Below are 12,449 nucleotides of genomic sequence, written 5' to 3' on the forward strand. Positions count from 1 at the left end.
GTATTCCCTTTGTTTTCACTCAGTCTGTAAACAAATAAACAGCAACAGGTTTAAGGAACAGAGAAATAGTGTTAGACAACAAGAGGACAAAACTCAGTCCAGCCTGATCATTTAACTTAAGTTGCCAGATTATACCTAAAAGAGCAAGGATACAATACCAGTACTTCCTTGCATGTCATATCTGAGAGGACTAGAGGAAAGCAGAGTATTATCTTTAATTGAAATTCCACCTAATTTGTTCATATCACCCAAGGCACATATCTCTCTGTATGGTAATATTCTAAAATTCAGTGGATCTCACTAATCCTCCACTGGAAAACTGCACTGGAAGCAACTTTGCTGTATTACCTGCATGATCTAAAACTTTAAAGCACATGAAAAGCCTGGCAGAGAAAAGGCATAATCAGATGCAAATTCACTTTGTTTAGGTACAATCCATGAACTGTGCATTCAAGTACTATAGAAAACATTAATCATAGGAAACTGTAATTTTTGTTATCAGTCTAACACTAATCAAAAGGGAAACCTGTCACTACCACTGACCTGTGAAACGTCCCAATTATACTCTTCAGAAATGACAGGAGCACTTAACTTCCTCACTGGGTAAATGACGACAATCAATCAACTTTGAATAACAATGAGCCACGGAGCTGAAAATTATTTTTTGTATAGAATCTACCCAGGAATTTATGAAAGGTGAAAAGCAACCCAAGGTTTTAGGGGCATTATGGCTTTCAGCTAGTGCAGCACATATCAAACACTAAACAGAATTTATGTGTTTTAATTTTCTAAAAGGTAGATGTGGACTTGGTGCTACAATGCATAACATATAATGCCAGATTTTAAATATGGGGGTCATTTTCATAAAATATTATGCGTATTGTTCACACCCTTGAATTTCCCTGGAGCCTTCTATTAAATTTAGACTTCCTGAAAAAAAATTAACTGCTTAGCTAACTATCAGGAATTAGGCCCTCTTTTCCCTTCTAACAGACATAAAGTCTTTATCTTGATAAAATCCTTAACAAGTTAAATAAGTTATCTTTTTACTTTAAAATATTGAAGTTGTCACTGTTGGAAATTCAAGAAGTTGCACAGTAATAGCAGGTAGTTATATCTCAATTTACTTCATTCCAGTGGTACTTTATCAGAACCATCCCATTTATGTATGTTTGTTCCATTTCCTTGCAAGAGAAAGTGGGAGAGCTCACGGGCAATATTATAAGTTAGAAAAGAATGTTTTTTTCAAGTTCCAAAAAGCAACTTCTACAGAGGTAGTGGGAAAGCTCAACCCCCTCCTACCTATGCTTCCACTACAGGAAAACTTTTTCAGTCAATTAAAAAAATAAAAATAAACAATCCACCATTAAATCAGAAGAAATAAATATTTAAGACAGTAGTTTTAAGTGGCCGAATAAGTAAATTATAATCCTTTTAGGAATGAGGGGTTAGGGTACTTGCAACCATGAAAAAGGAGACTAAGATAAAAATATGAAATTTCTAGTGTGCCATGGCTGAAGGGAAGTAAAGCATAAGAGCAAGTGATAAATACCACAATGGAAAGCTTTTCTTGTAGTGTACAAGATTAAATACCTCGAAGATAGGTAGTAACAAAACTGCTTGTTTCTCAATCACCTGTCAAAGAATGTGAGAAAGAAGCTCCTGGGTTCAAATCCATTCTAATTATCAGGTGATATGAGGAAACTCTCTACCACAGTCTTAGCACAGATGGAGGGTGAACAGCCCCTCTCTGTCACTAGAGAATGGTCCACCAGATCCCCAGACATCAGAGGCTGCTTGCACCACCACTGCTCCTCAAGTTCCAAGGGAAAGGGAATTTTTGGCCTGTTAATCTGCTCTAAAATGCTGGTATTTATTTTTGTATTTATTTATCTAAGTCATAGAATGATGTATTTGCAAAACTATGTGTTGGTTGCTGGTTTCTTTAGCATGGTAGGATCACTAACTAGGTAGCTATATTCCTGTGAGAAGAAACGGGATTTACCTAGGCAATTTTCAGAATCTTGAGCTGGACTTATTTACATATGAGAATATGGTTTTAAAAAAAAGACAGAAAATATACAGGTATTCTTTTCACTGTAATCACTTAGAACATTTTCACAATTTTCCTGATTTTTTACTAAAAACTGAAAATAGTGCTGACTATTCCAACTAGACAAGTGCAATCAAATCGTTTCCTCCCTAACTCATTAAAAAAAAAAACAGATGTTTCTTTATTACTCTGCATTATTAAAAAACCTGGAAAAAGCACTGGATGCAAGTAGAAATGCAATTGTTTCTTTTACTTTGCAGTCAATGCTCCAACAGCCTCCATCTGTTGGTGCAGCTCAGGGCAACCAGAGCCCCAGTTAAGGGCCTTGTTCACCCATCCCAGCCAGTTATAAATGTGAAAAAAGCCTCCACCCACCACACAGCACTTGGAAAGATGTGAAGAAAAGCCCTTGATCCTTTGCTCACTTTTATACAAATTGACTGCTACATTCTGTTAAGAGGATTTAAAAACCCGAGTCTCTGCAATCATAATTAAAGCAAGCAATAAAATTACTGAAATATACAATGCAATCAGTTTACAGGACTAGATGTACAGCCACCACTAATTATCTTAGAAAAAGAAGCAAGAGAAAAGATAGCACATGAAGAAGTCATATCTACTCACTAAAACACCACTTGCAAACTACAGCTGGGACCATTAAATAAATTTTGCATGGTCTAATTAACTTGGTTTGCAATCTCAATTACTTTTCACCCAAGAAATCACTTTTGTTCAGTTTTATGTGTGCCTGTTTCCCTTTTCTAAAAAAAAAATGATGTAAGACATCCTCAGACAAGTGAACTCTAAACTTCATTTGTCTTTCAGCAGGCTTGATGGCTATGCATTTAAAAACCCATTCTATCTTATAAACTAAAAATTAAATGTACTCAGCTGTGATGGTCGTCATTGCATCTGCTATTTATATGCTAATACCCTCACTGAAAGATCTTGCAAATTATTCCACCATGCCAATATCTCATGTGCATCTACTCAAAGCCAACTAAATATTTTTCTAGAAGATTTTGGTTAGGGACCCAGAATATTTATTGCTGTAGAACCTAGTTAGAGGGGCAACCTTAAGCACATGCATTTTTTATTCAACCATAACACAAAACATACTTCAGGTATGTTAAAATGAAATTTGGGGATATTCTATGCAAGAAAACAGTGACTGGGGTAAAATTCTTCAGTGCCAGTAATAGAAACTGAGTAGTCAGTGTATCTTTAATGTAAAGACACATTCCTCCTTTTCCATTCTTTTTTATCATCCAACACAGGATGACATGGAAATAAATGCTGGCATTTGGACAGATTTTAGAACCATGCTTGAGTTTTCTCATGTGCAACACAAGGAAAACACAAACTACTAACAGAGCTGTCTTTATAAGAACCTCCCACACAGCCTCCCTCCCCTTCACTTTGTGATATGAACATAAATTCAAACCCCATGACTGCAAATTAGATATGTGGTCCAGGCAAAGCACATTTTATGTTCACCCGTAAAAGTATCACCATTCATTCTAGGTGTAGTTGCTCAACAGCACATAAGCATCTTGGCCAGGCTGACTTTTATTTAGGAATGCACTTTTCACATTATTTCCTAATTTCCAGGAGTTAGCAAAAATGCTTGAAGGGTTCCAGCCCAACACTTTGCCAAAGTACACTGGAGAATGAACACACCTTGCTCCAAATTGCTTTAGCAATATAACAACTACCTGATGAACCAGTTTTTCCCTAAAGCAAGAGTCTGTGAGGATTCTCACAGTCCTGGGGGAGCAAGCTCAAAAACCAGTTCAAAAGACTCTGCCTCTTCATTAATCCTTTCAAAAAAAACTGGTATGTCCAAGAGACCCAGTGGACCAGTGTGTGCCTTCACAGTTTCAGAAGGCAGAAAATAAAGGCAGTCTAGAAAAATGGTACATTGGACAAAATTATTACCTCAGAAAGATTTTGTAAGGCAAGTTCAGTATTTCTTTAGCAATAACCACTCAAGATGTGTCCTCAGATATATTTTCATACCTCACTACTTGAGCTCCTACCACCCACCAAAATCGTGGTTGCATAAACCATCTTAATCCTTAAGTAGGTACATCAAAAGGGCCAAGTTCTCTTGCACAATCCACATTTTTCAGAAAGTAAGGATCACATTCAGGGGAGAAGCAACAGTTTTAGTTAAACTAGCGAAGGCTTCCACGTCTAACAATAACATCTCAATTAAATAAACCTAATTTACTACAGACAGGTAAAAAATTATTCTATGCAAATACACATAACCTTACATGTATTTCTGATTGTGGATTTCAGGTACAAAGACATTTTAGATGTGGATATATTTACTTTCATATTGCTCATCAGCTAAATTTAAATGCATTAATATATGTTTCAAGCCTAAAACTTTTCTTCCTTTTCCATTTTTATAAATACACATTTAGCAATGTACCTCTATGAACCTCACAAAAAAATTCACTTCAAAACACTATTTCCCCTTGCAAGGTAGGATGGATAAAAAGCAGGAAGCAAATTTATATCTCCTACTTAGAGAATACACACTGCTCAGTATTCATAGATGAATCAAGGGAGATGACCCTTGGGCCTGAAAAACTTAAATACTTAACATAAGGGTTAACCTGATGATGGAGACATCCTCCTTTATTTTCCACTCTATTAGAGGGGCTCCAAATTGCATTGTGCGACCTGCGAATCACACAGGGCTCAGAGGTCGTCACAGTGACAGCCCCAAGAATTCATGGCTAGATCTGCATAACAAGATATTTTTAATAACTTCATAGCAGTGGCAGGCTGCATGGCCAGGGCAAAGCATGAAACACACCACAGCAACATTCAGCTCTAGGGAAGAGACAAAACCAACCAAACCCATCACCCAGCTATCAGACACTTTAACGAGGGACTGCTGTTCTGAGGGCTAATTTTACAGTTTTATTTTACATCAGTCCTACATCCTAATAAAACTTAAAAAAATAGAAAGCTCTTTTAGCTGAAAAGTGATCATTTAACAGAAATAATAAGAACACGACAAACATGACAGTAAAAATAACACCAATTAAAACAGGAAGGAGGGAAGAGGGAGCATTAAGCAAATACTTATGACCTAGTTAATATTCTGTGTTCACTTTTACAGTTATGGTTGATCTGGCTTTTTTGATAAATATTACCTAGACAAAAAAATCCAAACCATTTAAATGTTACCTGGGCTACCAATTTGACCACATAAATATTAATAAATTTTACTATTTATTCTGACCACATTACATGCTAACAATGTATAAATCTGGTAAAGAACATCTTTAGGAATAATGCTGCTGTAGTTATCAAATATTCCCACATTTCTCTACAGAAAACATACTAACAATCAACATCAAGTTATCATTTAAACCTTAAAATTAAATGCTTCCAGTTTTCATAGGGCAACTTCTTGCTAAGAGTTGCAGTTTTTGTTAAAAAGCAGCACCTGGGGAAAAGAGTTCCCTACAAAGGTGCCTCTCTTGCTGCATGGTCTGAGCATGTTTCAGTAAATGTGGTTTCAGGCACTGTGAGGGATCACTGATGACAATTACCTAATCCCCAGAAACTAAAATTTCTCTAAAATGAACAAGAGAAAAAACTGTAAGGATGTAACTACAGGAAGCTGTTACAGAGAGCTGTCAACAGGACTGGATCCTCTATGGCTACAGGAGCAGAAAAAGAAATCTAAAATTCAAGTGCAGCTTTTTTTTTTTTCCTAAAGCAAGCACTAACTTAACAAAAAGACAGACTTGAAAAAAAAAGCTACAAAATTATTAGGTAGAAATAACTCATTAGAATTGCTAAAATGCCCAACTGTAGTTGAAGACATGGGGAAAAAAATCAGCAAGTGTTGTAACCAAGTAATTGGCAGAACTCTTAGCTTAATTTGTAACATATTAAAATTTAAACCTTTTAATGTATTTTAGGACTAAATTAGCAGCAAATATTTAAATTGTAAATTTGTAACAATTTTCTGAAAAAATCTTACTTGTATTATAGTGAGGTTTGAGTATCAGGTTCTGGACAACACAAGGACAGGCTCCTCCAAATCTAATTATTAATGGCATTATTGAGTTCAACCAGATGTTTCACATGGATAAAATTAAGTACACGAATAAATCAAGATCCAAGCACATGCTTAGATTTGACAGAAGATAAGGAAAGGTGAAACAAAAAGTAATGGATACAGTTAATGAAAAACTGTATATCCCTGGTTGTTAATGTAACTTGAAATTTAAAATTCAAAGTGTAACAGGTCTGTTAAATGATCCCTCTGCTGACAGACACATGAATGGGATGCTTCTCACAGCATCTTTCCTCCTGGATTCTCTCTGCCCAAGTTTTAGCCAGCCTCAGTACTAAACCTTCCACAGCTTCCCAAGGTAATCACATAAGACATAAGCATATTTTGAGTGCACAAAATCCAGCTAATGAGCTACCTTTCTATTAACAATGTCAGGATTTCAAGTATTATCCTAATGGGTAAGTCTTTATGGAAAGGATGTAAGTGAAAGGTGGCATGCGTGATTTAAAATACAGAACATACTGGTCCTCTCTAAAATTGCAAGATCATTTGCACCTAATCAGCAGCAAATCAGACATTAAACAAGAAAAAAATTAAATTCCAGTATTATAAGAAAAGGAAGAAGACATTGAGAAACAAATCTATTTCTAACCAGCAATAAAAAAATTAAGAACAATTTGATCATAAGTTATTCCTGCAAAAGAACTGAAAGTCTGGAAACAGTAGTGTCCATTTAAACACTAATCCAAGCCAATAATTACAGCTGTACTTTTACAATAATTCATAGAGTCACGAATTAACTTGAAATCTCTCTGGTGTTGCTGTTTCAGGTAAGTTTACCTGGAAACACAGACTGAGCAGATGGCTGGCTCTGGATCAAGGTGGCACAGAGAAAAATGTGGAGCATGCAGTTTGCACTCCCTCTACTGGGCACTGGAATTATCCTGAGCAGGCACTCGGAGAAGAAAGGTTCCTGTCTGAGCACCGTGCTACCGTGAAATAAAAGCCTTTTTACAGCTCCCACTCTCTTCAGCCAAAACCCAGATTCACAGAAAAATGAATTGCAAAACCCTCAAAATGTTTATACCCTCAAAATGCATTTCCTGTCAGAAACCTGACTGACACCCCAAACAAGGATTTAACTACAGTGAACATAACCCATGTAAGCACACAAAAACTCATTTGCCTTTGACCAATATGGGTAGTCTGTGATTTTTTTGTCCACTCTCCACCCATCTGAAAAAGTAACACCTTGTAAAAAATGCTTTGACTTCTGATCTACTGGGAGCACAGCAGTGGGAATGGAGAATGTGTGGAGTGGGCAACTGGGTTGTATTAATAATTATAAAATCTGCTTCAAGGATTTGTTTCTAGACAGTTAAAGGATAACATTTGTTTTTCTTTTCCCTTTCCTCCCACAGCTCCTGAGAGGCAAGCACAAAACACAGGCTGCTTGTGCTGGCAGGGTGTGAGTGTCACATAGAAATGATGGCCCTCCTTGCAATTTAAACTCTCTGATGGTTTGTGTTCTTCACTCTCATGGAGGAGAAAAGTAAAAGTAGTTATAGCTCATGTCACTATAAACCACTTAAAGTCGAAGTGTCTCACTGTATAAAGTTCTGTGCTTTCCTTCAAGAGACTTTGTATAAAAGGGAAGTTCCCTAAACCTCCAGGAAGTTCTCCTGTGGTTTGAAAAGCAGTTTGACATTTTCATTTTTCAGTAAAGGTAAAAAAGAACTTGAGAGAAAATAACTTGTGCTAATTGTGTAACAGGCTCTGACTGCCAAAGGCACCTGCCTTGGAGGCTTGTGCTCTGTGATATGGAAAATGAAATGAGAAACAATGGAAAGCTGTGGATGTAATAATAAGGACTGCCAAAAGCACACACCTTGTGAACCAAGCAAATATTTCCTCTGTGGAATCAGGCCACGTAACCACCAATTTCTTGCTCTCAGGTAATTTATATCAAGCTACACTGCAGGTATATTCATATTAAACTGCAGCATCAAGAATTACTCCAGATATATACAATTATTTGCATTTCAGCCATATCCATGTGTAACTGATCAGCTAAAAGAGAGTAGCAATGACACATGGCAAATGTAAGGCACCCCAGGACCTTTCCTCTTTGAAGTGGCAATTTAAATCTCTGTGGGATTGAGAGTTATAGTGGAATTCACAGTAATAAATCTCCAGTTTCATTGTCTCTCAGTAAACTCTTCCCTTTATCAACTTTCTTGATCTCAGTTTGAGGATGGGTAAAGCCTTTACTCCCTCTGTTCCCAGTCAGAACAGAAAAAAACCACAGAACAGAACAGATGAAAAGGGGGGAAATCAGTGACCACAGAAACCTGGAGATTGAGCACGAAGAAAATGCAGAAAGTCCCAGGAGCATGGGCAAGCCCAAGTCTCCAGCCAAGCTGCCAAGTCCCTGTCGCTCTGTTTTATATTTGCTAATTAAATAAAACCTCTCTCCCTGAAAGAATGGCTTGCTGTGGTGCAGGATCATAATGACAGTTGAAATGAGCAAGTGCACAAACAATTCACCTTCACATTCTCCAGTTAAGGATACAGCTACCTCAGAGTGCAGAACTGCCATCCTGTCCAAACACAGAGATGGCACAGACCACCCACAAACCCATCTACATGGGACCCTGTGCACTCAGCCACTGATCCACACTGTCCCTCTCTGCTCCCTGAGCTTTATCTCCAGCTGTGCTCATCCCCACACATGAGCAGCTCCAGCACTTGTGGTCCCATGTGCCACCAAATCCCATCTGGAAGGACAGGGGGGCTGGGAGCCAGGGCTGTGCAGGACAGCCAGGCTGTCACTACTGCTTCTCTTGGCTTCAGAGATGCAGAGACAGCAAAACTGGCATGGCAAGAGCTCCAAGGACACGAGGACACCTGGACAAAGCCACAACACCTAACACAGGCAGCAATGCTCAAGAGAAGAGGAGATGTGTGCAGTGTTTCACATGCTGACATGTAAATATTTGACAGATGGGGATTCAATAACCATGGCCTAAGAGATTCTGTTTATTTTGTTCTACTAGACTCCCAATTTGCCATGTTTTTATGTTTCAATAAAGTCATCTGACACATGAATAAAATATAATTTATGCAGTTTCCTTCTGCTGTACAAAGCTCTCTGTGTTCAGGTTATAAATTTAAAATAGCTCAGCACTAACACTAAATTTAGTTATTTTCCACTGGAGAGAAACCCTAGGAATATTTATATATTGTTTTCAATGCTTAAGTTAACTCAGTCTGCATTGCTTCACTTTGAAAGTATTGTGAGCATTATGTGCTTCCTATCTTTGTCCTCTTAACAATGGCATTTATTAGCTTTCAAATTAATAAAGTTATTAGTTTTAAACATGCTATAGAAGCATACAGACAGCATTGGTCACTCGAAGTGGTAACAATACCACTGTTAACACACACACACATCACATTCACACACACACATGAAAATCAAGGCTTGAATGTCTTTTATATCTTACAAGAAATATAGCAACCAATATTCCATGCAGAGGTGCAGCAAATGAAGTCCTGTCAAGCAAATGGCAGGAATGACAGCAGATATCTGGATTCCTTCATAGCTGGTTGCATAAAGGTAGCACACATATTTCACTGGAGACAAAAGCCTCTGACAAGACAGTCTTTCAGTACTTTTCATTCAGAGTTGGCATTTTTGACTGGTGTGGCACATCAGGAAGTGTTAAGATGATGAACCAGATTAATCTTGATTTAGCTTCATTTGTACAGTGAAGGCAAAGTCTACAACATTTAGTCGTGGCTAAATGAGGCTGCACAATTTAGCTCAAAGTGTTATGTCCAGATCAAATCCTTACAATCCAGTAAATCTAAACCAGACTCTAGTCTGGACTCTGACCCAAAGCACTTATTTTCATGTCAAGCTATGCAGTTATTTCATTTCATCATAGCCAACAGAAATTAGTATCATGCAGCTCTGCTTTTTATCTATGTAAACAGGCCATAAACTCCTTTTTGGGTCTGAATAATGAATTTGATCTTTCAGCTTCTGTTTACTCACAAAGTCTACCTATTTCACAAGAACTGTCATAGGTAGTTAATCTCTGTGAAATAAGGTTGATAATCTCTGTGAAATAAGTTAGATGCTCTAAACTTTCTATCATAACCTCATTAATCTCATTACATGTTTAGTACAGAGTAAATGCTACATAGCAGAGAAATGACTTTCCTGAACTGAGAGACTCTCAGAGTTTAGCAAATTGTGAAAGAACATGAGCAACACAGTCTCTACTGAGAAATATGCACAAAAGAAGCTGAGGACTTAACAGTGTTACACATAAAGCAGCTAAGAGTAAATACAATCTGCACTTACCCACTTCTCTATCCTAAACAACAACAGGGATGCCTAAACAGTTTTGTTCTAATAACCAGGCCCCTGGAATATTATCCAGGTGTTTACTGCTCCTTGAGGGGAGCTACAATCAGCTGAACTAATGTACTTTACAATAAAACCTGTGTTGAAAAGTTTCCCAGGTTAGGGCTTAAGAGAAAGAGCATTTTTCTGTATACAAGCTAAACTTTAAATGGCCTGCTCTAGTAAAACAGAATTTTAAGAAACTCACCACTTTTCTTTTTCTTGCTTTAAAGGAAATGTCCATTTCCTTGTATTTCTTCATAGCAGTCTCCATTTTATTCTTGAGTTCAATGGCACGTCTTAGCTGATCATCATTGACTCCTGCTCTAGTAAGTAGCTGCAAACCAAGAAAACAACATCCTTATTCTCTTCTGGAAATCTGAGCCAAAAAATATTTCCAGTTTTCCCCCATAATTAATGAAATAGCATCACAAATTCCTTTGTTGTACAAGTGACAATTAGTGAACCAATTCAATTTCTATCCAGACTATAAAACTAACAGCAACTAGTGAAGCCAAAGAATGAACAGATATTACAAACATCTTCTGAGAGTGCCCTCCAGTAGGCCAAATTCCATGCAGGAGGCTCCATGACACACTGCTAAGCTGATAGAGAGCTGTCTAACAAAAATAAGCTGTGTTTTACTTTAAGACTTTGCAAAGAAGCCAAGTTTTACCTATCTTAAAAAAAAAAAAAGAGAATTGCCTATAGGTACCACACCCAAGGCTGAGAGCTATCCAACAAGGTCCTGCAGCATCCTTTAGTCCACCCTCACTGAAATGGAAATCTTCTCTGATTGCTCCTGTTTCTTCAACCTTCATTTCCTTGTGGTTCACTCTCCCTCAAGCTTTACTGTATCCCAGTCCTGCTTTCACCATCTTTTTACTAAAAAATGAAGAAAAAAAAATTTCTCTCTTTATCCCACCTGAATCCAGGACTGCACAGAAGGCCAGAACTTATTTCTGAGAAGTTTGTGAGCATCCATGACACTGTTTATGATAGCAGTATTATCTTCATTCTCTTGCACTTTTATATCTGCTCAAAACAGGGGAAAAGAGTTAGTGCATGACATTTATGGTATCTGCACTACAGGAGCTTAAGAAGGCAAATTAAGACATTTGATCACTTCAGGGAGAGTTACAAACATCAGAATGCTTCTCTGCTCAGTATTAATAATTCTATTACTATCCACACACTCAAAAAATCTGAGGAAAATATGAAAAGTGTTCAATCCAACATGGCAGAAAGAGTTGTTTAGCCATCATTACGAAGGAATGACCAAATAAATCACAGACAGGTTCAGTCTTACTATTTTCATTACATCTTGTCCCAAGTTCAAATGAATTATTGTACCAATTTCTTCATATTCAATACAAAATAATCCCTACCCTGGTAGTAACAGGGACTTGATTGTCAAAGAAGCCAAGTATGCCATTATCCAAGTGAAAGTTATACTTTTCACTCATTGTTGTCAGCAAAAAGAGAAGCAGATATCACCCTTACTGTCTGCACATGGAATTCCCTTAGGACAGGAATTGTAAGAGATTTCCAAAACACAAACCATCCTGATTTTTCTACAGGTACCTCACACTAGCAAAGTTATACAAAAATGGTGTAATCACTTCCTAGTAAAACTACTTGCTTGCAAGGAAGAAGTTTCAGAAACATCCAACTGTAAGATTTTTAAACTAGCAGCTTATTCCCCAGCTACAGAGGGAAAGAGGTGAATAGCAAAGAGAAAGAAATTTGTATTTGATAAACAGATTGTTTTTAAACACAAAAGACTCATTATAGCTACTATGAAGTGCTGTAATGGGTCTTGCAACAACTATTAGAAAAGTTCAGTCTTAGAAGGTAATTAATGAAATCTGCTAATCACACAAAGGAACACCCAAAACGAAGAACAGTTACTAGAGGAACCAGAAACAGAAAAA

The 12,449-nt window shown here is 37.3% G+C and overlaps 1 protein-coding gene across 2 annotated transcripts in view; it reads right to left on the reverse strand.

Annotated features, from left to right (window-relative positions):
• The window catches only part of UVSSA (UV stimulated scaffold protein A), a 46,117-nt gene that overhangs the window by 27,626 nt on the left and 6,042 nt on the right, over nt 1–12,449 (reverse strand). For both annotated transcript variants that reach the window (XM_036382751.2, XM_054514736.1), the window contains 2 exons: nt 11,441–11,550; nt 10,724–10,852 (listed from right to left, as the gene is read on the reverse strand). In XM_036382751.2, coding sequence (XP_036238644.1) covers nt 10,724–10,852; nt 11,441–11,550 — 239 coding nt within the window. The remainder of the gene's footprint in view (nt 1–10,723; nt 10,853–11,440; nt 11,551–12,449) is intronic.

This window comes from Molothrus ater, chromosome 4 (assembly GCF_012460135.2).
Source record: "Molothrus ater isolate BHLD 08-10-18 breed brown headed cowbird chromosome 4, BPBGC_Mater_1.1, whole genome shotgun sequence".
In the NCBI taxonomy this organism is placed as follows: Eukaryota; Metazoa; Chordata; class Aves; order Passeriformes; family Icteridae; genus Molothrus; species Molothrus ater.